This window comes from Genypterus blacodes, unplaced genomic scaffold, assembly GCF_046128005.1.
Source record: "Genypterus blacodes isolate CSIRO-AG114 ecotype Tasmania unplaced genomic scaffold, CSIRO-AGI_Gbla_v1 ptg000033l_1, whole genome shotgun sequence".
Taxonomy (NCBI): domain Eukaryota; kingdom Metazoa; phylum Chordata; class Actinopteri; order Ophidiiformes; family Ophidiidae; genus Genypterus; species Genypterus blacodes.
The window spans coordinates 2,624,061-2,651,365 of record NW_027466846.1 but is presented as its reverse complement, the minus strand read 5'-3'; the positions used below and the strand labels follow the sequence as shown (position 1 = coordinate 2,651,365).

The 27,305-nt window shown below is 41.7% G+C and overlaps 1 protein-coding gene across 2 annotated transcripts in view; it reads left to right on the top strand.

Annotated features, from left to right (window-relative positions):
- Nucleotides 1-27,305, top strand: part of LOC142995575 (protein jagged-2-like) — a 50,058-nt gene that overhangs the window by 4,555 nt on the left and 18,198 nt on the right. For both annotated transcript variants that reach the window (XM_076146674.1, XM_076146675.1), the window contains exons 3-5: nucleotides 11,864-11,924; nucleotides 20,014-20,268; nucleotides 21,087-21,147. In XM_076146674.1, the coding sequence (XP_076002789.1) occupies nucleotides 11,864-11,924; nucleotides 20,014-20,268; nucleotides 21,087-21,147 (377 nt within the window). The remainder of the gene's footprint in view (nucleotides 1-11,863; nucleotides 11,925-20,013; nucleotides 20,269-21,086; nucleotides 21,148-27,305) is intronic.

The window sequence follows — 27,305 nt, the reverse complement described above, 5'->3', positions numbered from 1 at the left end:
GCTGGTCCTTTCCCCTTCATGTCAGCCCCTCTGGCTGTTTGGGTCTTTAGTGACATCTTTTTCATGAAGGGGTGGGGGGTTACAGCAGAAAGGGAGGAGGGAGGGACTGATGGATGGCAGGGATGCTGGTGAGGAGAGAGGAAGCAGACGCCCCCCCCAAAGGGCCTTCCCTCTGAGGTTTCCTTCAGGAGAGGGGGTATTTTTAGTCACTTCAGATGGCATGTTTTGACTGCAGTGCTTGGAGAAAACAAGCATGTTCTTCTTCCTCTTTTGTACCCAATTCCTTCTCCTCACCCCCATCTCTCCATCTCTCCATCTCTCTCTCTTTATGGGGTATTTTTAGAGCCAGTCTGTCCTCCCCTCACCCCTCTGTGAGTGAATCAAGGATCAAGGGTGCGCACTCCTTCGGTTTCATTGCCTTTTTTTTTTTTTCGCCCCACCCTCACTCCTGGCAGAATTCCCCCCCTCACCCTGCCAGCAGCTTTGCAGAGGACAGAGGTGGAACAGCTGGTGTTTAGAGACCTCCTGTTGCTTTTTGATTGGCGCAGAATAAATGTTTTAGTGAAACAGCATTAGGAAAATAGCGTTAGGCTATTATTACAGTGTGCTGTTTCTGGATGGGCTCTTATCTAAGAACTAGATCACTGCACTGGGATGAGTATCAGTAAGCAATCACAGCAAGTGCGATGTTGGATGACAGCGATTCATTGTGTTCAGGTTGTTTTCTCAGTGGCGTCACTGCCGGCGGTTGTCTCATTTGGCTCATTTGCCTGTAGTGCGTCCTTGGCGCGCTTGTCTCGTCTTCTGTCACAAGCTCTTCCCAGTTTGGTGATGCTTTTACAGTTGATTAGTTCTGGGAGAGTGCCATGAGATTGTTGTTTCCTCATTTAATGCTTTTTTTAAAAATTAAAAAACACACGATATATGATAGGAAGAAGCATTCTACATGGTTTGGACCTTTTAGTTGCAACTTTTCATCTGCGCCTTTTCGTTGCAACCTTACGCATTAACTATGTTTCTTCCACAACTACACCTCGGTCACTACCAATGCATGCTCAATCATTTCTAGTGGTAAGGTTAAAGTGAAAGAAGCTTCTGAGAACGATGTAACCACAGCAGAGTGTCTGGGACAGTATAGGAAGATGTTCCTAGAAAACAATTTCGAATTTTCCAGAGGCTTTTGTTTTATGGTTTCGATACAATGTCCCCAAACAATTCCACGATTGACGATTTGTAAGCTCAGCTCATTATAAAACAGTTCATCTCAACATCTCTAATACATATATGCAAATTAATTCAGGAAGGCCACATAAATAATGCAAAATGACCAAAAAGTCACACATTTGCATGCATGTGCATATTCATATATCATTAATGATTCCAGATTCCATGTCATCCATGTTCACGGCACATTTTTGGACCCAGGAAGCACAAATTACAGAATGAACACTGACAAACTGCACCCACCTCCCTTGGCTGGCAGTCAGTGTGACAGTAATAAGCCTAAAAGCCTGCTGGATGAGGTCAACAGGGCTCTGTTACGTGATGTGTGCTGGCCAGGTGAGGCAGCATGAGGGATTGCAAGGGTTAAAATCTCGGCTTTCGGTTAACTGCGGTTAGAGCTGCCTTGCTCTTCTTTCCCATGCTGCCTCCAATCGAATGGCCACTTCCTGTAACTCTGTGTTTGATGACCTGGTTTTGGTGAGAGGTGTGTGAAATGTGTGATGAGCTGCTTCGTCTGTCAGACTGATTGATTTTGGATGCATTTTGTTGATTTAGTTGTGCATCTGCAGTGAGTTCTTTATACTCTTGTGTGATTCTATGTAAATGTGCTGTATAGAGGAGGAAGATGTAAATGAACTGCCATTAATGTGATCACTTGTAAACCTGTGCAGTCCACCAAGTCCAGAGTTTTGAGGATTGTGTGAGCCTCCCACACACACAGCTATCTTTTGTTACATCCATTCATCCTCTTAACGTCTCATTGTGGGATGCTGGAATGTTTCCCAGCATTCATTGGGCAAGCGATGGGGTAAAACTTGGACTGTTTACAACTTATTGACAGTCACATTCACATCTATGAACAATGTAAGGTTTCCCAATTAACAGTGTTAACAATGACCCACTATGCTGACAGATAGATAGATAGATAGATAGATAGATAGATAGATAGATAGATAGATAGATAGATAGATAGATAGATAGATAGATAGATAGATAGATAGATAGATAGATAGATAGGTAGGTAAGTAGGTAGGTAGGTAGGTAGGTAGGTAGGTAGGTAGGTAGATAGATAGATAGATAGATAGATAGATAGATAGATAGATAGATAGATAGATAGATAGATAGATAGATAGATAGATAGATAGATAGATAGGTGGGATTGGAGCTCAGCTGGACCTCACCAAAAGAGACGGATGACGACGGAGAAAGGGAGAGCGAGAGGGAGCGTGGAGGGGAGAGGTTGAGATGGTAAATGGAGAGGGACACTCCATTGTTCCTCTGTTTATCTCCTAATATCTCATCTGTCTTTCCCCTTTCTCTGTCTCTCTTTCTCACAATCTCTTCCAGGAAAACACCCTGTATAGCTTCATATTTTGGGCATTACAAATGATTTGGCTCTCATACAGTAGTAGCTTCACAAGCTTGTTCTGCAAGCTTTTGAAGCTGAAATCACAGTGTTTGTTTTTTTTGGTCCGAGTCATCATGTTGTCTTTGTTGCGTTTTTGTACTTGGTTCCTTCAGGTTCGTGCTCTTTACTCCGAGGTAGCTTTTTATTGGACAGTTTTAAAATCTCATCATCCCACAGGGTCTGAGAACTTATTAGTGGCGGAATGTGAAACAGATGAGATTGTCTGTTTGAGAGTTTTTCAGTTTGGCTCAGAATGATGGATTTGTTGGTAACATTCATCCACTTCTGAATAAATTCAGAACTCAGGAGTTATGGGAAGTTTATGTTTCGCTTGTTGATTCGATGGATTTTACGAGATCTTTATTTGTGTAAAAACGATATGAAAAATCGGAACATCTGATACAATTAATGAAAACGTGTGCCTTTTGGAATTGATAATATTCTGCATTAAGCGTTTCAGCCTGATCAGAGTATGAGGAGAGTCCATCAGGTAGAGACATACATGTGGAGGTGTCTTACTCTTATTAGAACACAGCGGGATTATATGCTTGAATAAATCAATTACCCGCTTTTTTACTTTTTGGTCTGTTTATTGCCTTAAGCAGAGAAACTAAGATCTGTTTGCATTCCAGCTCAAGTAGGGACAAAAGTGAAGAACAGATGAAGGAAGGAAGATATTACAGTTTTTTTAGGGTTCAGGATTTGTCTTTGTCTCCTCTATATCTCTTGCATTTGCCTGTACGAGCTTGATTGCAGTGCAATTGAAACGATCAGCCCTTGCTTATTGAATTAGTATTAATGTTGCATATAAAGTCCCACTCTCACTTAACAGCAAAATAAACAGTCATCATGTTGTCAGGCCTGCTTCACATGAAAGTGTTCTATTTGTGTTTGCTCTGGATTCCGGAAGCAGGTGGGCTGTTATTTGTCACATCTCTGCTCAGGTGGATCAATGAAGAAGGAGCCGGTCGGGGCTTTCCCATGGCGTGAATATCACTTTCCCAGTGGCGCTGTGAAAACCAGGGCTGCCTTAACCTCTTTGTCACCGGACCTTTCAGTGGGAACAATGACTTTATACCTTCGCTTTTGTGCCCAGATATTGAGTTATCGAGACGAGTGGAGGGAGGGAGAAAGGGAGAGCCGAGAGATTGAAACAGAGAGAAGTGGAGATAGAGAGAGAGAGGGAGAAGGGCAGCTGCAGCGGGCAAATTGTCAGGAGTGGATTTGAGAGATTTTACATCAGGCATTTCTGATAAATTCAGCACCTTCCTGATGTTTTAGGTTCTCAGGTCCTTTTCCAACATTGTGCTCTTATCATTATTATAACTATTATTATTATCTTATTCTGACTGAATCTTGTTCTTTGGGAGAGGATGAATGAAAGAGAATAGTATGTCTTCATTAGGATCCTCATCCACGGAGTCTCCAGTTGAGCTGATCTGGAGACCAGAGGGTCCAAAGGGGCTCAGCATGGTTGGGTATCAAGAGCCACCTCTGAACTAGAACCAGGTTCAAATGTAAAACAATCAGGAACTTAGGAGAATTTCCCTAAGTTTTCCCTTATGCATCTGTCGTATTTACAATATGGTGGAGCAGAGACAGAGCAGATCATCCTGTCTTGTTTATGGAGATTGTTGTTATGGAAGTTTCTTTTGTTAAATTAGTTTGAGTTTGTGTTGAGCATTGTTTCAAAATGTTGTCTCTAGAAATGCATCCAGTCAGTTAAGTCCTCAACTGCCCTGTAAGCTTTGTTTTGATGGGGCCGTAGACACACCCGGCGAGTATGAAGCTAGACCCAACTGACCTATCAGAGCAGAACATGTTTTTCAAGAGATGATGTCAAAGAAAACAGACCAACAACAGCCTGTTTTGGTTCAGAGCAGTGAAGGGAAAGTGTGAGTTTTAGAACATACCTACCCTATTTACCTAAACTCCTCTATTTTCAAGAGTTTATTGTTGTGGTATGGATGGTTCAGGTGTTATAGCACCTCACGATGTTGCTCATCTTTGTGTAGCCTGATGGCATTGCAGGCTTTCTTCGCCATGTTTATATTCTCTCTTATCTTTTCTGTCACCCTCAGCGCTACCTGGAAGCAGAGAAAGCAAATTTAACTTAAATGACTGCTTATGCTTTGTCTGTTCCTTCAAGGATACCAAGCTTTCACAAAACACACAGTGCTTCATGGAAGAGGTTCTAAACGATAAGCGGTTCTATGTACTATGTAGTAAAGCATAAAGGAATAAGAGCACATCTAGTTGAAAATGAGAGCTCAGTGTTTGTATTAGAAGATTTATTGCAGAGAAGATGTTTATGGGAGTGCAACAGTGTGAGTGGGTGATTTCCTGATTCCCAGCGGCAGCATCTGATTACACCTCTGACAAAGTGGCAATAAAAAACACTGCAGCAGTGATGAAACATCGTTGTACATATTTTATTGCCGTACATGCTGTGAATTACTGAGCTCACGTGGCTTTGTTCAGAAGAGGCACATCTAGGCTGATATATTTGATGTGTTATTTAGTTGAGTTGTTGTGTTAAAGAGAGGGGAAAGAGTTTACTTAACAATAGCAGAGAAGAAGGAATACAAATGCCAAACAGATTTAGAGATGCCGATCAGTATATTATGACCCTGATTTTAGGATGAGGAGGCTCATTAAGACAACATCAAATATTACACTTTGCTGACTTGCTGCAGATTTCTTTCCCCTTTTAATTACTTTTTCCCCCCGTCTCTCTACTGTATTTGAAACTGTATCATTCAGCTAAAAAAAGACATTTCTCATCATGGCAGTGTTAAATTGAAGCATATTATTGAATTAGAGGACTAACTAATGGATTTAAAGTGGTATGTGCTCACACTGCTCCCCTTATACGACAAAACACTGTGCATTGATTCACTATAAAAGACTTAATTCACAGAAATCCTCCCGGCCGCTGAAAGAGACGGCGTAACCTGCAGCGACAGAAATAGCTCTTCACGCGTTTGGTGTGGGAAAAGTGAATTGGGTCATTTTAGTATTCTGCAGCACAGCATAAAGACCTGATTAGATTAGCTTTGATTAGATTTACTGTCTGAACGAGGCCTCCTCAGGGTGGGCTGGTGCGGCGCGGCCCTCCTTAGAGAGAGGTGCCACTGGTGGGGGAGGCTTGTTCTGATAATAACGTGCTAAATTAACCTTCCCTGCTCCTCCCTGCCGGGAGCCACATGTTTTATTCATGTCAATAGCTTAACAGGTGTGACGTGACAGGTGTTGGCGCTGATTTTTTTTTCCCTTCCTCGGATCACAACTCTGCTAAAGTTGTTAATTGGGTCTCGTGCTTTTTTTTTCAATTCTCAATTCCCTGTTCACGTGAATGTTCCAATAAAAGGTTTAATCCCCTTTATTTTAGTCCACCTTCAAAGGGAAAAGCATGTGCAACCCTATGCTGAGAATAAGTCAAACTTAAGTCTGAACCACAAAAATAGCCACGGTTACATTCCCACAAGACACAAGGCCGATGTTTATACTTACGTTCATACTATGTTCCTTAATAGTCAATCTATAATCTCATTCACATTTTGGATACTGAAGAGTAGCCATTTGACTGGACTCACCCTGTTCTCATGCAGGGAACTGCCACTGAAATGTCTGTATCCCTCATTCTGTAGTCTTCGCATTTCCGCGTAAATATTTCATGACTTACGACTTTTCTGGACTAGTAATAATAATAACATTAATTCATTGAAGGTAATGTGGTTTGTGCTCAATATGAGCCATCGGAAGGCAACATCATGTGAAGCAACTTGGATTTCCACGTTTGCCTTCAAGTCAAACTCAGCCTTCTGCTGCCATAGTTTGGTTTGATCTATGGTCATATATAAGCATGTTTCCGTCACATCCCCACTGCAGAATAAAGCAGATTGAAGTAGCTTCAGTGTTTGAAGTGTTTGTTCTTTGGCTGCCACGACGAGAGCTAGAGTGAGAGAGGTAATTTATTCATTAAACAGGTGAAGGAGCTGAGGAGTGGGATCGTTTCTCCTCAGCTAATGAAAACTCAAATCCCCCTGATTCCTGTAAATTGGTTGGAAGGTGTCAAGTGTCCTCCAACCACCACCCCCCTTCCCCCCTCCACACACACTGCATTCTCACCCCTCCATCCGCCAGTACACCTCCTCACACACACACACACACACACACACCAGACACGCACACGCACGTACACACACTCAATTGACTCCATAAGGTCATGTCACTATAGACAGCAGGGAGGTTACACTTTATTCCTTAAGCTGCTGTCCTTCAAGGGCACACAAAAACAAAACTCTACACAAACACGCACCCATGACACACTCCACTGAGGCCATGGGACAGCCCCATCTGTCTGCAAGCCAGTCGCTCTGACATTTCAAATTGATTACTAAGAGGGAAGATTGATTATGATAATGTCCAGTTATTTTCACTCATTATAGTGTTCTGACTGTGGGAGCTGGCTGAGCTCATAAATCATTGCTCGGCCATCTTTGACTGATTGAAAATAGGCCTGCATTGTCTGAGGGACTCGTGACTCTCTTCAGCTGAGTCTGTAGTCTTCAGGTGGCTGCTGGAGTTGTTTCTGCAGAGGCAGTCAGGCAACAGCCATGAGAACGCCCTCAGCCAAGGTTAGGCGTAGGGTTTTATATATATATATCATTTATGGAACATTTTTGTCTATGTCTGGACCATATTTGGCTGCCAGCACAGACTTCTCTACATTTGAACTGACCATCATTTGTTCTAAGAGCTGGTCCACGGATACTGATTCTGTTTGGATGATTGTTGTCATAGTTACCTGGATTATTATAAGTGCAATAATAACCATTTTCTGAAATATCAGTGCCTTATATTTTCTGGCACTGTTGACACTTTTCATGACACTGTATTGTGAGATAATTGCTTGTTTGAAATTGCAGTTGTTGTATCTAATGTCAGATCAATTATAAAGGATCCAGTGTTATATTATTTGAATTTAATACTTCACTTTTATGCAGTTGTAGCACATATGCATCCTTATTACCTGAAAGGATTCATTGATAACACCTGTTGTTGGTATATTTCATTTTTGGAAGCAGGGCCCTGTCGGCTCTAATGAAAGCCTGATGAATTGACACTTTTCCACCGGAACCCCTTTTCACTGTCATGAAACTGCAAAGCTTTTACATTCATACTCTTCAGATTTTCTAGTTTCCCTTTCCAAATACAAGAAGAATTTTGTTTGTGTAGTATCGCCTCTCATTTGGGAACAAGCTAAGTTAATAAGTAATGCTACATAGAGATCCAGTAAAAAAGGCTGAGAGATAATAGCGGCTTTGGCTGATACACTGCTTGCCCTGAGTGCTGTTTTAAGGAGTTTTTCCTGAATGAGTACTCTAATTTTCAGTCTAATAAATCATAGTCATCAATTTCTTCAATGAGTTCAGCTACACCCTGGATATGAAAAGGACCTCCAACTGAGAGGCCAATGCTTACATTTACAGACAAGCATGGAGAAAAACCAGATTCTGCTAGTTTATGACACAAGAGCCCCCACAAGGTAATTACCGAGTGTAGACTGCAACAATGGAGCAACAGTGCAGAATGAAGCTTCTGCACTCCATGTTTGAATAAAATACTTCAGTCTGGGGAGAAAGGGTTCCAAAATTGTTGTTGCAGACCACAGTCACCACAGTGTCCCGAGCTGGACTTGTTTTGGTGATGTCAGCGCTCAGCTATGGCTCTACACATTGGCTCTCGCTTGATGATGTCATACGTACTTTCACTGTGCTGGAAGGATGTTTAGGGTAAGAAAATGATTAAGTCTAATTTGCATTGGCACTGTGAATGTATAACTGTCCAAAAAAAATTACTAGATGCTTTTCATGTCCTTTATTTTCTTTCCTGGCCTCAGTGTCGGGACTTGAAGTTGGTTTGCTTGGGTTTATGTCGGCTGAATATAAGCAAATGCACATTTGTAAACAAAAATGTCAATTCAATCCATTGTTCAGAATATAAAGTGCTGCAAAGACTGTGTATGCAATGTCAGTGCCTCTAATTGGTGCCTAAGAATAAAAAGAAGTGTACAGAATATATATACACGGTTGCCCATAAAGTTGGAATGATTTTTTTATTCCAACTTTATGGGCAACAGTGTATAATACATATTTTAAAATAATTACTTGACTTACTCACACATTTGTTTTAAAAGCCAAACTGACATTCAGATTACTTTATTACTGACTCTTAATTTGAAAATTACACAGAACATTTAAGTAAACACCAGTGAGATAATGTAACTGCTTTGTCACAGAGGTTAACAAAGATTGTTATTTCAATAAAACACAATAAAAACATGTACAATATTCATTACAATAATACTATGCATGGCCAATTGTAAGATGCAAATAATGTTCTTTTCTTCATTCTGCTCCTTATTCTTCTTTTTAAAATGATAGTAGAGGTTCACACCCACTCATGCACAGCATCTTTATCGTCAACGCCGCGATGGGATTACATATCTGAGCTCAAGTGTGTGGCATCATGTTGATGAGACCAACATTTTTAGCACTATATGGGCAAATAATTAATAAACAACAATGTGTGACGTGCTGGTTTGTTTAGGGAGCAAATCTTCACTTGTCCCCTTTGCATTGTGTCTCAGGCTGCACGTCTGCACTCATCAGCTACTGCTTAGCTTAGCACACAGTGATGCTGCTTGCATGCCGACAAAGAGCAACAGTCAGGAAACAAAGCTGCTTTTTTCTTTACAGATATTGTGATTACGATTTGATTAGCTATTGTAATTTTAGTTAGTTAAGTCAAGCTTCAGTTAAATATTCAGTTAAATATTCAATGAATGCTACATTTCAAACATCACCACATGAGATACCATGTGTGTTCAAAACATTAACTGGTCTGCATTGCAAAGATAAAAAGGTATTTATACCCATCTTAGGTAATGCTAATCGACACCATGTGTGTATTGGGGTAGTAAGTGGTAATAGGCCATTTTCATAAGTCGTAACAGAAGCACACAACTCTAACATAGTGGCTTGTTTGGGCTTGACTAAAGCTGCGCTACTTCCACTTGATTTTTAAGCCGTGTACTTATCAAACAGAGGCTGCGGTACTTTTTCAAGTGCTGGTATAAGTTGGTAGTGTTGCCTCAGAGGGTTGCAACAGCTCAAAACAAACCTTGCACAACACCTTCTCTGTTGGACATCTGTATACTGAAATCGGAAATGTTCCCAAAAGGACTACATTTCATGCTGTTCCTTGTTTAGTGGATGCCATTTCTCACGTCACGTGTTGGTGGGCGTATACAGAGTCGCTTTGGGCCCCTCAGTTTAAAGCCTGTGTCAAACGCGCTGCTTCATGTATATTGTACATCTCAGTCTTTGCAATCGGGCTAATCCCGAGTTCAATTGAAAAACGATTACTCGTTACCTGGATAAAAATGAGCCAAATAAAGGACAGAAGCAGCTCCAAACATGCTCGTTGCGAACACTCCCTAAAGCAACTACCAGGTACTTGTAACAACATGGCTCATGGTGCTGTACCATATTATTCCCTCTTTTCTGTCTCTCCACACTATCCTTAAAAGTTGTAAAGCCGTAAGAATACCGCAAAAGTCCGTAAAACAATTTAGTGCCTTAGCTTTTTTCTTTTGGAGCATGGAGCTGCCTTCCCTCTGTCTCTAATCTCTTCCAACATCACTTTGTAACCTTCCCTGTAATCTTCCCTGGAACCTCAATCACTCTGAGTCAGGCTTGGGTCATGGGAACTCACAGCTGCTCGTCCGGCCCCATGCAGTTGACAGACAGCGAGCACCAACATGGTTTGTTTGCTGATGCCTGTTAAAAAAAAAAAGTGAAAGAAATAGTCTGCACCTGAAACAATGCATGGTTTTGGTTTGTTGCGGTGGGACGGTTGAGTTTGTCTGCTGTGGAAAGTAGGGCATAGTGTGCAGACATGCTGGGCTTTTACACACAACATTCACACGGTGTCTAATCTGACTAAAAAGCATAAAATAATTGAATGCATTGCAATCATTTCATATACAATATAAAGTAGTCCATTCTTACTTGAGGAAAATACAATTTAAATTCACATTCTTGACAACTCGTGCCCATTTTAATTCACTCTGCTGGGGTGTGGCGGCCCGGCATACAGGATTGCTTGAAGCTGATATTCACACATATTAGCCAAGTTTCACTGCAAATGGAAAAAACTTAAAGCGGTTTACGTCAAATGAGCTGGACCATCACAAATTCGGCAACCAATTCCTGTACAAGGGTATGGAAGACGAGAGAACAAATCGATTGCTAATTGATTTGGGAAAATACAAACATGTTCTGCACCAAATATTGGTGTGTCTCATATGGTTTCCAAGAAGAATCAGGGTTTTGGTTCAGGTTCAGGTTCATGGTTCAGGGGTTTTGAAAGAAAACATGATGAAAAGGTGATTCATTAATGGCCACATGGCGGTGCTGTGGATCCTGAATTACACATAAAAAAAACAAAAGCACTCGATATCCTGCTAGCAAACAGACTGCGAAAATGACCTCCTTGGTAGAGGTATGTCACAATGACCAGAGAAGACTTGATTGATTTCCACTTATCCCAAGTGGCTCCTGTGTTACTTTGCTTCAGAATCACCCTCAGTCCCGACCAGATCCTTGTGAATAAAACAGGAAAAAGTACATTTTTTTCCTTTGGAAATAAATATAATACCTCACAAAAAAGTCCCAGTGAACAAGTCATGTAATCCCAGTTGGTTACCAGGGTTCTGACCTATCTGAGGAGAGCAGGGAACCAATAGATGAACAGATGTCCTCTGGGATTAAAACAGTGTCACAGAAAAGGTGATCAAATGACTAAACCCATGCCAGTCCCAACCATTGACACGCTCCCCTGCTGTGGAACAGAGCCACAGATCTGATTGTGATGATGCATGAAAATCAAGTTTTTGTGTTTTTCGGGTGAATGTTTTTTGAGCAGTGGTTGTACTTGTTAACTAGCCTCAAGCAGACAAAAGCTAATCAGTGACAGTAGTGTGGGAATGATTTTGTGTGTGTTTGTGTTCCACATTGGCTTGACATATCTGAGATTATGTGTGTGTGTAAATGTGTCTCACGTGTTTGTACAAGAAAGTGGACATACCTGAGTATCTGTGTGTGTTTGTGTAATAGAATGAACTTTGATAACCCCCCCCCCCCCATTTTCTTTCTCTTGCAGAGAGGATACACTGTTATAGTGGAGGCATGGGACTGGGACAACAGCACACACAACTCCAAAAGTAAGACCAAACTCTCTCTTCTTCTGTGTTTTAAAGAAATTGTTAAACAAAATCACCCTCCATCCTCTTCTATTTCCCCTCTTCTTCTTCTGAATTACTCTTACTCATTACATCTCATATTTGTTTACATTACCTTGGTGGTGGAGGTAAGACTTCTTGTCTGCAGAATTGACATTTTGAGAATTAGGCCCCAGGGTTCCCAATCCAGATCTCCAAGTACCATAGCACTCATGCAATCAAGATTTGGTGCCTCCTTGATCTCGATTGGCTAAACCCATCTGATTAAGCTAATCGAGTGTGGGCACAGCAAAGACAGACAGAAAATCTGCAGGGCCGTTGTGGTCGGAGACCAGGATTACCAACCACTGGTTTAGAGACGTGACACATTTAGGATGGCTATAATGGAGCTTGATGTCTTGCCAATGTACTGAAATTACATTATAAGAAAATGTGAGAAGGTCACGTTGCAATTTGTTAAACAAGCAATCTGTTGAAAGCTATTCACATGGTTGAAGGTCACCTGTAGCTTTACTTAGCAGACAAGCTTGTTGGCCACATTTTACAGGTCTGTCAAGATCTGGGGTAGTGTGTGCAAGCTTGTGGTGTGTAGGCAAAAGAAACTTCTATGTAATGTGTGGCATTGTATTCATTTTGTCTGCTGTTATACATATCAGGACACCTTGGAGAAAATTGTCATACCTGTATCATCACCACTGCACACAAACAACGAGAACAACTGCAGTATATGCTAATTGTCAGTGCAGATACATACTTGTAATGATGCACGGACACCTGCCAGCCAATCAGGATCAAGTATTGATCTTGGCAGTTGTGTAATAACACAGATTAGGTGCATAATAATTTTTTGTGTATTCTTAGTGTATTTATATTGTTAGTGTATTCATGATTGAGTGATATGTATTAATTGATAAGATAAAACATTCCTGCCTCATTGTCATGGGAACATTTTCTACAAAGCCGCACCGTTTGGCCTTGATGACGTAAGTGTAGGAGCTCCTGTAAGGTTTTGGTTTGGCTTGCTTGCCAGCACACAGAGTTATTTGGCAAACAGCTGTATCCTGTTTTTACATGCTCTTCTCATCTCACTGCCGTTTGACTTTGTTTTCCTGCACCGCCGTGAGGAAGAGAGGTTAAGTGAGGAGTGTAATGCATGTGATAAGAGAAAAAGGGATTCTTGGTAAGTGGTGCGTCTTCTTGAAAACCCAAAATTGTGGGCTCAGATCATTGCGTAAGAAGGTGCCTCTGTTATAGATAATGAACTTCATTTGTTATGTGGTTGAAAGGGTCTGCATGTGTATAGAATATCTACATTTGAATCAGATTGCAAATTTCATCTGGAAAGTAAAATCATAAAGCCGCTTTACATAAATAGGGCAAAGACCTCAGATCCATATGTCCCACTGTCCATCCACCGACCCGAGGCTGATCTATTACAAAGTCCGATGGCCACAGGAAGGAAGGATTTCCTGTGGCGTTTAGTAGTACACCTGGGAGGAATGAGTCTGTTACTGAAGGTGGTTCTGTATGAGGCTAGCATCTGGTGGAGAGGGTGAGAGTCCTTGTGCATGATGCTACAGAGCTTGCGCAGCATTCTCCTCTCTGACACCAGCGCCAACGAATCAAGTTCAACCCCCAGGATGGAACCAGCCTTCCTGACGATCTTATTGATCCTGTTGGCATCTGCTGATCTCACCCTGCTGCCCCAGCACACCACAGCAAAGAAGATGGCATCGGCTACCACTTACTGGTAGAACATCCTCAGCACGGTGTTCATACATCGAAGGACCCGAGCCTCCTCAGGAAGTAGAGTCAGCTCTGACCCTTCTTGTACATTGCCTTAGCATTCTTAGACCAGTCCAGTTTGTTGTCCAAATGAACTCCCAGGTATTTGTATAACTGAACTGAGTCCACAGTTACCCCATTGATGGACACAGGTGTGGGGGGTGACTTCTTCAGTGTTTTGCCTTCTAAGACACTTTTCTGTGAAATAACAGATTTGATCAGTGGATCAGCGCAGCATGGAAGATGGTTGATGCTCATGATTGCTCTCTCTCTCTCTCTCTCTCTCTCTCTCTCTCGCACACACGAACACACACACACACACATCTAATGGCTGCTACCATGCTATATATAGTATATTATAGTACCTACAAGTTTCCATTAGAAATATTTGGACTGTTCATACACTGAACGACTGTGTGGATTTGATATCCACACAGTTGTTCAGTGTATGAACTCCAGCTCATAGTGACATTGATTTACTGTACTTAAATCAAGTGTCAGCATGAAGAGCAATAACAAACAACTTGGAAATAAAGCCATAATAACTCAGGATAAAGAATATATACTTTCAACGGGGAAGATGATCTGTTGTGTCATGTTTTTCTAGCACATTCTAGTAGGTGTGGAATATTTCACGAAAACCCATTAGTCATGGACACACAGTGCAACTCCAGCCAGAAATCAGTTAAACGCAGCAGCTCCAGATGATCCTGCACAATTGAATGGTGCATAAGGAATTCAAATGTACACGACTAGCACACTTGCACCATTCATCTATGTTTTAAACCCTAGTGTTCCCAGTTATCAATTAGGAAATCACAAAGTAACTAGGTATTCTCCAAAAATCGTAATCAGCAAATCATCTCCACTGTTGATGTGCCTGTGTCTGTATTTTGATACGGAGTCAGATGCAGGTTTAAACTTTTTCAATCATAAACGTCCTATAGTCATATAGTCATAAATGCATGTGATTGGATTTGATAGGTAGCTTATTTGGTCACCTACCTCCATATCACAGCGTGTCCAGGCTCTCCTCTATATTACGCCTGTGAACACTTTGGCTTGTTAAGTCATTAATTATGGGCTGTAGCTCTAATTCTTTCCTCCCATTTTTCCTCTGATGCCCGTCTCCCAATTAGCATCCCAGCAGCTGGCCAGCTACCACGAGCCACTTCATTATCATGGCCTGGAGCACTCTGACAGGCAGCTCAGTACTGGGCGGCATGTAGACGGCTGCGCTTCAATTTCTGCTCAGTTGACTCCCTGTAGATTAAACAGCATGATTGGCTGGGCGGATGCTTTATTAATCCCCAGAGGAGAGAGGCTGGTGGGCAATGACAGGCGGACAAACAGAAGGTGCTGATGTCTCGACCAACATGCTCAGTCTTGGCGTCTTTGAGAGTTTGTCTTGTCAGTACGTGATCACAAGTTTGAGCCCCACATCTCTCATTGAGTCTGTCAGCAGCAAAGTGAAACCGTGTCTGCTGACATTTAAAGCTTCAGGATATAATATAAGAATATAAATGTTGCATGATATAGTGTAGTGTTGTGTTCTGTGATCAAGTGTTGGCATTTAACTCTTTGTGTGCCTAATTTCACTGATCTTCCATTTTCCTTGTCTGGTTCATTTTGTGATCCAACAAGCACAGACAGGATGCGGTGGTGGATGAAGTGAAAGCAAAAGCTCAGTCAGAGTTATTTTCTTCTGCATATTGCATATAAGTTTGCTCCTGAACAGAAAACTGTTCCTCATTTGATCAAGAGTCAGTGTCTAGCAGGTTCAGCCAGTCAGGTTTTGTAAGAGATGGAAATGAGAGGTGGCAGAGGACTGAGAACCAATGTTTGAGCCTTTTCAGTAGCTTTGGTATGCAAAGCAAAATTAGTTGCAATTGTCAGAGGTAGATCTAGATGTGTGTTTCCTTCCCCATCTGCTGAGGGAACCTTGTGTGAACAGGACTGGGCTGCAGGTTGGAGAGGCCTCAGGAAGAACAAGTCTTTGTTGTGGGGGCTGTTTATGCCTCAGGAAGATCTGGTTGACTTATAAAACAGAAATGTCTGTGCAAAAGAGCACCGCGCTATTATTGACTCCAGGAAGCTCAACATACACAGACACAGGCATCAGAAATCCAATTTGGTTTCAGTACTGAAAACATGCTGATGTACCTCCAAACACAGAAGCACATTTGAAGTTGATTAAGTGCTTGATCCTGCCTTATAATTTAACTGCCGCAATCCAATGACTCCAAATGCAATAAAACCCCTTGTCAGCTGAAACTCTAAGCAGGTTCAAACAAAACCACAGACCGAGTGTTGACCGATAAAATGAGACAACGAGAGAGACGGAGGACCTTTTGTACATTCATGTATTTTTGGTCATCAGCATGATAAAAGGATATTCAACATTTTAGATAGTTTCCATTGAAATTCAGCCCGATCATTTCCTCCCGTTCCATCATGTTTAATAATAAATGGAAATGGAAACTTAATCTTAGTCTAGAAGGTTTTAACAAAAAGTTGGAGTTGGGTTTTACTTGATCTTATATTTTAGTGGTAAAGGTTGCTATACTTAAACCTCAGAACACAAATTACAAAGGCATGGAAATGTTTTCGAATATACTTGGCAAAGAGAGTGTGTATAGAAACCATGAACCTAACATTCTGCTGATCCTTAGCTTCAAAAGTGTGGTAATGTGGAAGGTGAATAGCTAAGGTGGGTGTCTTATCCTCAGGTGAGGTGTGTCACGCTGTAGGACAATTACAAATGTCAAAAGAAACTTGATTAAGTGCAGTTTCTCCTGCCTTATAATTTCACTGATGCTTTGTTATGCAATAAAGTGCATGCAGTCATCTGTAGCGCTCTGCATGTTAAAACAAATCCACATGTTGCTTTGAGCTACAAAATAGGACACACAGAGGGGGTGATAGTTAAGATATGTACAATATTGCAGGATCCTAAAAGCACAAACCGTTTGACAAACAGCCAAACAGAGGAAGATGAACCTGAACAATGAGCTCATCGACATAGTGTTACTGTTATGGCAACACAGGCCGGCTGCTGTTCTGGCATTGTGCCTATTTTCAGATGTGTTGCACAGTTCTTGCATTTACATGACATTTACTATCAGCACTGTAAAAATCACTTTTTCACTCAGTGTCCACAGCAGTGCTGAGTGATTTGGATTGTGCTTTATGTACATTTAAGCAGTTTCACAGTAGACTCCTAAATGTAAATAAGAGTATCGAAACCTGGATAATATTTCCCATCTAATGTGTGCCAGCAAATAATAATATATTAATGACAATAATAACAATAGTAAGAAGAACAATTGTGTGTGTGTGTGTGTGTGTGTGTGTGTGTGTGTGTGTGTGTGTGTGTGTGTGTGTGTGTGCGTGCGTGTGCGTGTGCGTGTGCGTGTGTGTGTTGGGTCTTAAGTGTTAGATACAGCACTGCAAAGGTGGGTCTTGTTTTCGTTTTGGAATGTGGAGTGAATCTGAGATTCGTTTTTTTCGTTTTTTTTCCACAGGCATTTCTATTATGTGTACTACTAGAATCTGAGTTTCTGACATGTATGGGGAGTGAGTTCCAGAGAGGAGGCATAGCAATGGCAAAGGCTCTGTGCTTGGAGGTGGAAATGGGGGTGAAGAGGTTGGCATCAGCTGATCGGAGGCGGCATGTATAGTGTGTAGACGGAAAAGGTCTCGCAGGTATAGTGGGCGAGGCTTTTGAGATTTCTGTCCGTGATAAGTGGAATCTTGAGCTGAATTGGGAGCCAGTGAAGGTGTTGAAGGATAAGGGGATGAGGGTGATGTGGTCAGAGTTGGTGAGCAGCCGGCAGCATAGTTTTGAATACACAGTTTATTTTCCTTCTAGTAAAATACTGTTGCAATAATCAAGTCTAGAAGTAATGATTGTGTGGATGAGTGTCTCAGCGGCGAAGAAGGTGAGTGTGAGTGAAAGACGTGCAGTTTTGTGGAGATAGAAGAATGATGTTCTGATGACCTTCGTAAGTGGACAGAGGACCATCAGTAAAGACGTCAATGGTCACAGCAAAAGTACATTTGTTTGGAAGGGAAACATGATATGTTTATGATATCTGAATATAGAGTTGACCCCATACTTCTTTTATTTATTCAGCTGTCGAGTATTAGGGGCTGGGCAGCTGTACAATGAAGGATTTGTGTATCTACATATACAACTACAATATACAATAAAATGATATGTTGAAAAGATTTTACGTGTTATGTTCAAATAGCCTCAGAAATGTGAATATTGCTGCCTGTAAAACTGGAAAATTATCTTTTTAGAAACCGTGCCAGTCACTCGATGTTCCTAAAATGAAACAGGCTTTTGGAAAACTGTTACATTGCTCTTGACACGATCATCTGCTCTAATTTGAAGCCCCCTCATTGTTTATATAAGCCAGTTTTATATGCCCCCCCCTCTTCCCTGCTTTCCCTAGTAACAACGGCCTCTCTGAGTGTCTCCTTCAGCACCTGATTGGTCTATATTTTTATATCTAATTGCTGGAGATGAACAGCAGTGAATGAGTGCTTGGGTTTTTCAGGTGCTGGAAGTGGTGGTGGTGGTGGGGGCGGGGGAGGGGGTGTGTGTGTGTGTGAGCGAAAATCTGTGGCAGTGTGTTAACTCTCAGAGAGACTGAGCAAATCAGGAGTGTGAAAATGGATCCATGCTGGATTTTCACTCTTTTCAGCAGTTATGGCGCACAGATATTGCCTGGCAACACAAGAGTAAATAGTTACACAATAAATAAAAATGTCTTTACATTTAAAATGTCTGTGATAAAAAACCCCAGTGACATAAAGTCAGTAGAAAAAGGTTGCAGATTGTTGCGTAGATAAATGGACAAATTGAGGATGCTTAATGATCCAAGTGCGTTTGTTTGGTACCTATGATGGGATTTAATTCTTAAATGAAAATAAAGACCGTTAGTTTCATTTGACCAGCTATTCCTGCTATGTAAGTATGTATCCAACTCCTGTATTTATTCAGGTTGTGAAAAGAACAAACCTTTTCAAGAATCAACAAACATATTAGTTTAGAAATTGTAAAGTTCCAAGTCACCCACTTTATCTGTAATGTTTACGGTGCAGAAATGTGCAACAGTTAGCCTAGCTAAACGCTAAACATAAACCTAACCCAGGACATTTTCCTGTGTTAAATCCTTATTTAAAGATCGGCATAATCAAACTGGACCACCTCTACATTGATGTTAGAGTGTAATGCCTAATCGACTCCTGGATTGCCAAACCAATCACAGCTCTTGTGCCCATAAATGTGATGGAATCCATAATTTTGGTTCACCCCAATAATAAGATGTCCAGGAGACTCTCACATGTCTACTACATGAAGATAAATGCTGTTAATTTCCAGCTTTACAGGGCAAGTACACTAACCAAAACCCAACACACACAAAGGAAATATTTGGAACATACCACTAAAGTAATGCAGGGTATATCTAGTTATTATTAGTTTATACAGTGTGAATGTATTGCTTTATCCACTGAGCTACAAATGACAGCCATGGTGTAAACAAGGAAGAGCGGGGGATGTCCTTCCTTCCACTGTCCAACTCTGTCTTGTGTGGATTGCCCAGGGTTGTGGAAGCAGCAGAAAAGCCCTCTGGGTCATGGTGCTTCTGTTCCTTGAGAACAAGCTAAAGGGCCTTTCCTATGTCGCCCTTCCTCGTCTGTTCCCCGTCTCTTATTATTTCCGGCCCGGCTCCGATGGAGTCGGGGCTAGATATCCTGAGAGAAGAGGAGGGGGTGGTGGACTGAAAAGCATTTCACCAAGCAGGAAAACTGAAAAAGCATTTTGGTTATCAAGCCCTTGCAGACCTTTCTATGGCCTGTTTGTGCTAATGAATTCTTGGAGTTTTTTCCCCTTCCACATTCTTGGAAGGACACAGTGATGTTTGACCAGTAGGACATTCTCTCTGATCTTTGTTAACCTATATTTTTGTATTCCCATTCATTATTCCATTACACGATTGATCACTACACATGTTTTGATGCATGTTTACATACAAGACATGGTTAAAATACTACAGATAATTTCTTTGATTGTGCTTCTTCTATTTATTTACAGGATTGTGTGGTGGTTGTAATGTTGGGATGTTGATGCCAATAACTCACCACACATTTTATCCACACCTTATCAAAAATTTCCCCTCTATTCTTCCATTATTTGAATATATTTGAATTTGTTGTCACTCTTGAACTTTGAACATGCAGAGTTCATCATGTACTCGTTTTGTCTTTTGTCCAGATGAGGAGCTGTTGATCGAGCGCAGCATCCACAAAGGAATGATCAACCCTGGAGAGGACAAGCAGCACGTGGAGCATAAAAGCTTGATTGCCAGCATAGAGTACACCATCAGAGTACGCTGTGACGAAAACTACTACAGCAGCAAGTGCAACAAAGTCTGCCGACCACGTGACGATTACTTTGGCCACTATGTGTGTGACCAGTTGGGAAACCGAGGATGCATGGAGGGTTGGACAGGGCCTGAATGTAAAATAGGTGAGCAGAGATCCAATGCTTCTACAAAAATACTGCAATACCACATGACAACATAAAAAAACAAAAGTGTGTTTGCATGCATGTAAAATCTTTGATTATACTCCAATTAAGTTAATGAATGAAACATTTTCTTATGTTGTGAAAACAAGCGCAAATCAGAACCAATTTGGAGGAATACACATATTTCCTCACTCAGTGTGACTTGAAAATGAGAATGCCTACATTTGCAACACATGACTTATTGTCAAATTGCCAAAAAAATGTCTAAGTATTCTACACGTGTTTAACAAGCACAATGCCTAGTGAAGGGTTTAGTTTCTAAGACAGATAAAACATTGCATTGGATGCAAACAAGACAGAAATCATTTCTGAAGCATCTTTAGTGTTATTTTCTTCATTAATGGTTAGAGTACTTGTTGCAGTTTGAATGTGTACAGCAATGATTGCAGCTTTGGCATTCATACAGTAAGTTGACATAGTAGAAGAATCTTCCAGTATGGACATGAGAGGTGGACTGGCAGGAAATTGTGTTGAGATGCCAGTCACATTGGCAAGTATTAGAATAGATAAACATCAAATCTATGTACACATATAACTGTGGCACAAAATGGATCTGAGAATATGTTAGTCCATGTGCGTTTTTGCCATCTGATATGTGTTTACATATCTGCAAAGCATTGTCATTGTTGACGGATGATTAATCTGTGTAGTTCTCTAAATATCCAGTAATGCAGTGAAGTCATTAATGTGCAGTGTGAAATAGGTTGTTTGTCTGTTGATTCACCTTCATGTTCTAACTTAACCATTTCTCCCTAAAGCCATCTGTCAGCCAGGCTGCAGCCTCCACCATGGATCATGCCGTGTGCCCGGGGAATGCAAGTGAGTCACCTGAGTTATTTTTGTGTTTTTCAACTGTCTTCTGCCAGTGTCAAGAGTTAAAATGTGAGCTGGTTGTTTGGTTGGAAAACCCCTTAAGTGCTTAATGAGAATAACAGTGGTCACACAACAGTGGACTGTAGGGGAGGAGGTGGGGATGGTTGTTGATAACATACGAACCACCTCACCAACACCCCCATCCTAGTTTTGTCAAGCATAACACCAACACCCCCATCCCTCAACTCTGCTCTGATCCAGAAGCCATTGTTCCACTTCCTGCTCTAAAGCTGGCCTAGTCCCACACAGAAAGAAAGTCAAACGCACACACAGACACACACGCACACAGAGAGAGAGAGAGAGAGAGAGAGAGAGAGAGAGAGACAGAGAGAGAGAGAGACAGAGAGAGAGAGAGAGAGACAGAGAGAGAGAGAGAGAGAGGGGCCCCTGTTTTTCAACATGCGTAAAGCACAGTGTATCGCCCCCCTCACCTTCCCTTCCTGCCCATGTCTGGAGCCCACATCACGTCTTCCCACCCGGGGCCATGTTATGGCTGGCAAGTGTGCATTCAACCCCGAAACACCGTAATGTAGACAACAAGCAAGCATGTTGTTGCGGAGGGATTCAATCCTATCTGAAAAGTATATGTATGAGATTTTGCCATCGTTAAACCAAATATCAACTGTATTTGAACTCATTCATTGGATCAATTCTGACCAGGCTAATATCAGAAGTAAGAAAGCCAGAATGAGCCTGATTGATCCTTGCAAGACGCCGCCTTTGCTACATGTCATCATTTCTGCTTGCAGTTCGAGTCCCGTGTGACATGGAAGGAATAAGGAAGGATACAGACCTGTTAAATGCCATTATTTAACATAAATGAGTGAAAAGAATACACAGTGAGAGCAAGTCATGCTAGCCATGTAGCCATTGAAGCATCATATACATCCTGTCATATGGACAGCCACGAGTTTAGTGACTGATGAGCATGACAATTGTTGTAAACCCGCTCCTACCTGGAATATTAAAGGAAAAGCACTGTAGTAAGTTAGTTGCAGTTCCCTTAGGTCTGTCAACAGTTTTCTAAGTTTGTTAGAAAACTAAAATCCCCACAAACCCAAGTTTTCCCCGCCTGCATTCATTTCCTCAGTGTGCTATTTTCAAGAGCGAGCTGTTTTTGATTGGAGTTGACAGTATACAAATGAGCCGGATTATTAGAGGGATATGTGATACGCTATTGTTTTGTTGAACTCAGCGATGCTGTTCGAGCTCGCTGCTGCACGACTTTGAGTCATGTGCACCACTCACATTGCCACTGTACACAGTTTCTGTTTCCCTCAGCAGAATGGTCATCAATCGTGTCAGGCAATACCATGATCAGGGCTGAAATGGGATTTCATGTTGAAATGTCAGCGGTCACTGGTAGTGTTTGCATACTGGCAAGGTTATCTACATTCAAAGCAGAGTGCTTCTTGGTGACGTGTGTTGCTTGTGGTGAACAAAACAAAATTGCTTCTCATGGCACTATTTTACAGCTGTCGTGTGGAATTTGTAATCTCGCTATCAGAAGTATTAATGTTGTATTTCAGCGATATTTTGTGTCTAAGAAAATGTAATAACAATAGTTTACCGACCATCATTTGTGCTATCACATCAAAGGCTGCCTGTGATTTCAAAGGCGTATTGTATTAAGTCTGATGTGTACAAACAAACATGTGAATACAAGAAGAGGCAGAGGTGGTTGTGAGAGAAATTTAGGTTGGATTACATGTGTAACTGCAAAAGCATGCACATAGTGCCAAGTGCTGGGAATGAGTAAGGGCGGAGGAAGGAGATGGCAGAGGGAGATGAACTCCTGGCATTACAGAGGCAGGTTTGATTTAGTTAACATCTCCAACAAAAAAAAAAAATGAAAGCTGACATTTAATGTTGGAAATGGCCGGAGGATTGGAGAGAGGAGCAGCCTGGAATGTGCCTCAACATGTGATTTAGAGCTTCATCTCAGGAACACACACACAGACAGAGAGAGAGAGAGTGAGAGTGAGAGAGAGAGAGAGAGAGAGAGAGAGAGGGAAAGGGAAAGGGAAAGGGAAAGAGAGAGGTAGAAAGACAGGAAAAGAACAGATGTAGAATTATTGCATTTCTTTCAAGTAGACCTTTTTTCTTTTAGTTTATTTTCATTAGTATTGACTTGGGGTTGATGCCTATAGAAATTGATCCAGTAAGACAAACCCGTACGTCCTGTACTGTTCTGACAGCTTTGTTTTCCTTGACATCTCTAACATGTTGATATCAGCAGGTAAGACATTTGAATTGACCCGCATACATACCTGCTTAGTTGTGACTGAGACCAACTTGTATGTCAACACATCAGGTTGAGTTCCAGTCGTGTCCTGTGCACATTAACTCCTCTCGCTTAAGTGTTTTTCCTTATCTAGATAAGATTCTAGATAACGTATCATTCTAATGCAAGGTATAAACAGGTGACTTACATTATTCATGCGTTACGGTAATAGCTTCCAGAGGGTGTGTTAACACTCTAACAAGAAACTTCACAATGAGCAGTTTGACTTCATGAGTACATTTTACCAGCGGTGTGGACTGGAGTTACAAGTTTGATGACTTGAGATATGACTTGAAATAATCAATGATTACCATTGATTTCACTTGGACCTGAGACATGGTACCTTCCCTAGGGAGCATGCCTATGTTCCTTCAGCCCTATGTTCCCTCAGCCCTATGTTCCCTCAGCCCTATGTTCCCACAGCCCTATGTTCCCTTAGCCCTATGTTCCCTCATTTCTAAGATTTTTTCAAAATTAGGCCTTATGTTCCATCAGCCCTATGTTCCCTCATTTCTAAGATTTTTTTCAAAATTAGGCCCTATGTTCCCTCATTTCTAAGATTAGATAACCCTAACCCTTATTAGAAATGAGGGAACATAGGGCCTTATTAGAAATGAGGGAACATAGGGCTGAGGGAACATAGGACCTAATTTTGAAAAAAATCTTAGAAATGAGGGAACATAGGGCTGTGGGACCATTGGGCTGAGGGAACATAGGGCTGACCCCCTTCCCTAAAGTAAAGATATCATACAGTTACATAATGTTTAATTTGTTGTAGAGCGCATTGTATGACTTATTTAGGATTTGAAATGCAAAACTTAGGACTTGTGACTTCAATTGTGACTGTGGGATTTCAAGAGAGACACTGTGAAGGAGGGGAAATGAAAACACAAGAGAAAAAGTGACAAAAACACCAATGAAGTGTTCAATGGAGAGAGAAAGACTGAAGGGTTAAGAGAGACAGAATCAGCTGAGCCTGTCAGAGGAAAAGTAAAAATGTGTGTTTGGTATCTAGTTTCTTACACACACAACCTACACTGCCTCATGTGACACCACGAGAGATGTAGCTAGGCAACAGTGGGCTAAGTCCGCCCGCTGGATTTGGGCGCGAGGCTCGCCTGTAAATAATTCAGTGGTCTCCGAGTGGTCTGAGATGAGCATGGCAACACCCCCCCCCCCCACTTCACACACACACACACACACACACACACACACACACACACACACACACACACAGACACACAGTCCTCTTGCTCCTACCCACCGTCCTTTCCTCCCGCATTACAAACAAAATCTCCACTAGTTATGCTTGTGAAATGTTCTAGTGTTAAGTGAAAATGACTTGACAAGATTTCATGAAATGTGCATGCCTCGCACTGGGCAGCACAGTGATGCAGCGGTTTGCTCCGTTACACAGAGAGAAGGTCCATGTTGAAATGTGTTCCTCATGTCTGTGTGGGTTTTTCTGGTTTTTGTTAAGTCGATCCTCTTGCCATTGGCTGCCCACTGCTCCCTAATAGATAACCTATAAATAAGTAGTAATAAATTGAATTAAGGTTTTAATTTGAACATGTTAGCAATTCAAGATTAAGTTGTCTGTGAATGTTCTCTGTTATCTAGATCATCCAAGGAAGGGTAGATCTTATTTGTGTGAAGTTTAATGCTGAATGTCTTAAAGTGGGGTTGATTTTTATTGGAGGAAATCAGGGCATTTGTGACAAACCCTATAAAAAACACACAAATCCACAGTTGTTAATAGAGGAAGTGTGAAGGTCCTCAGGTCAGGACAAAATGACTGAATGAGATTTCTTCAGGTTGATCTGATTCTAGTTTCCCCATCGTAGATGTTGTGTGACCTGAATGTGACAATCATCCAACCCACTCAGACGGTTTCTGGTCAGTTGGAGCGGACAAAATATCATAAAAAGACTGTAGAACTGGAGGATGGATGTCCTTTGATAAGTTTATTTGCTTAGATTAAGAAAGACTTAAGATTGAATCATGTTTGAAAATCTTGAGCCTTTCTTGGATAGTGTTTTTGCACTGTGGGTGTGGTTTGTTTTGAGGGGCATTGGGGTGTGGGCAGGCAGGATATTTTCAGCTCTGGCTCGCTGGCCCCCGCGGCCCCTCCATTGACGGGACAGCAGCGTGGCGACAGGCTCTGTGGGTAATGCCACCCTTGGCCTGCGGCTGCCCGAACGGTTTCCCTGCTCTCCCACACTGCAGCCAGACAGACTGTCCACGCTCTCGCCACTGTGAGCTTTGCTGACACTGTGCAGGACACAGCTGGTGACCGCAGTGCTGGACACGGCAGCACACAACACATACTGTAGTAAACAACACAGCAATGCACATACACACTTAAACACTCTGGCACACACACACACACACACACACACACACACACACACACACACACACATACACACACAGCAGTGAGTGAAGCCCAGTGCAGCTCCACTGACTGAGTAGGATCAGGTTAAAGTTGTGGTAGTTTGTGCAAAGCATTTCAACTTACAAATTGTACATGAATCAAACAGTTCACGTAGGTGGCATAAGCCATAGGATGCTTATGGTTCTGATTAGATTGATTTACAATTGCATGATGTAAGTCTGTTACTCAGGGTAAGCTTTTTTTGGATAATGATAAGAGAAGGAGGTTTGAGAATGTATAAATGATTTAAAAAAAGTTTTAAAGTGTATATACATGTGCATCTGTGGTTTTGCAGGTTGTAGTTGTAGTTGCGTGCTGCAGCAAAAAAAGAATAGAGGTAGATTGTTCTTTGCACTTTAAAGCAGTTCAAAGGTTCCACTCGAAATGGAAATAAGAACACAAGAACGGAGTCTATTTATGCTATTTGTGTTACTGTCAATCAGGAAGACCCAGAGCACTACAGCCGTGTGCAGCATGCTGAGGAGTACTGTACACATATATCACTACCGTTAAGAGGAGTGTTCGGTCGGCATCCATTTTGAAGTGTTTGCGAGACGGAGCGGAGGAGAGGCGGGGGCATGCGGGTGGGACCCAAAAATAACCATGCAGAGAAATGACAGGACAGGTGGGGCAAGGTTACCGGTGGCCTTGGAATAACAGAGTGCTGCCATAAACCAACAGATTAGCTAACCCTTCACCGGCTCTCTGGAGGCCTCTCCTCGCTGCGCAAACCCCACGCTCATTCCACGCCTGACCTCGACTCAGCTCACGGCACAGGAAGAGATCCCACACACACACACCAAACACATGCAAAGTGACACACAGTAAGAGACCAGACATACAAATACAAAGTGTGACTATTTAGTGTAAGTGTTCTCCGGAGTCATGTTGTAAACATTGATCGCTCTGTTAAATAATTAATGCATGAATGTGGTGCGGTACATTACATGAATCCAGCAAGTACACTTGTTTCATCATAGAGTGTGTAGTCTCTGTAAAAGGACAACATTTATCAGCTGTACTCAAGTATGACAGTAAACATGAAGGTACCCTGATACCCATATCTCCAGCTTTAGAGAATACCAACTATTAAAATGAGCTGAAGAGTGATAGAATGGAAGAAAGTAAAAAAAAAGAAAGAAGATGAGTACTGGAAGAAGGAGGAAGGAAATGAGGAACAAAGAATTCTTTCTTTGAAACCAAAATATGGATGGAAAGAAATGAAAAAGGGCAAGAAAAAGGATATTCTCAGTTCTTTACAACCAAAAATTCAGATGTAGTACAGATGAATATTCTCTATGATTGCATATTCTGCACACACACACACACACACACACACACACACACTCAAACGGAATCGGAGGAATACCTGAGCAGTTGTCACTC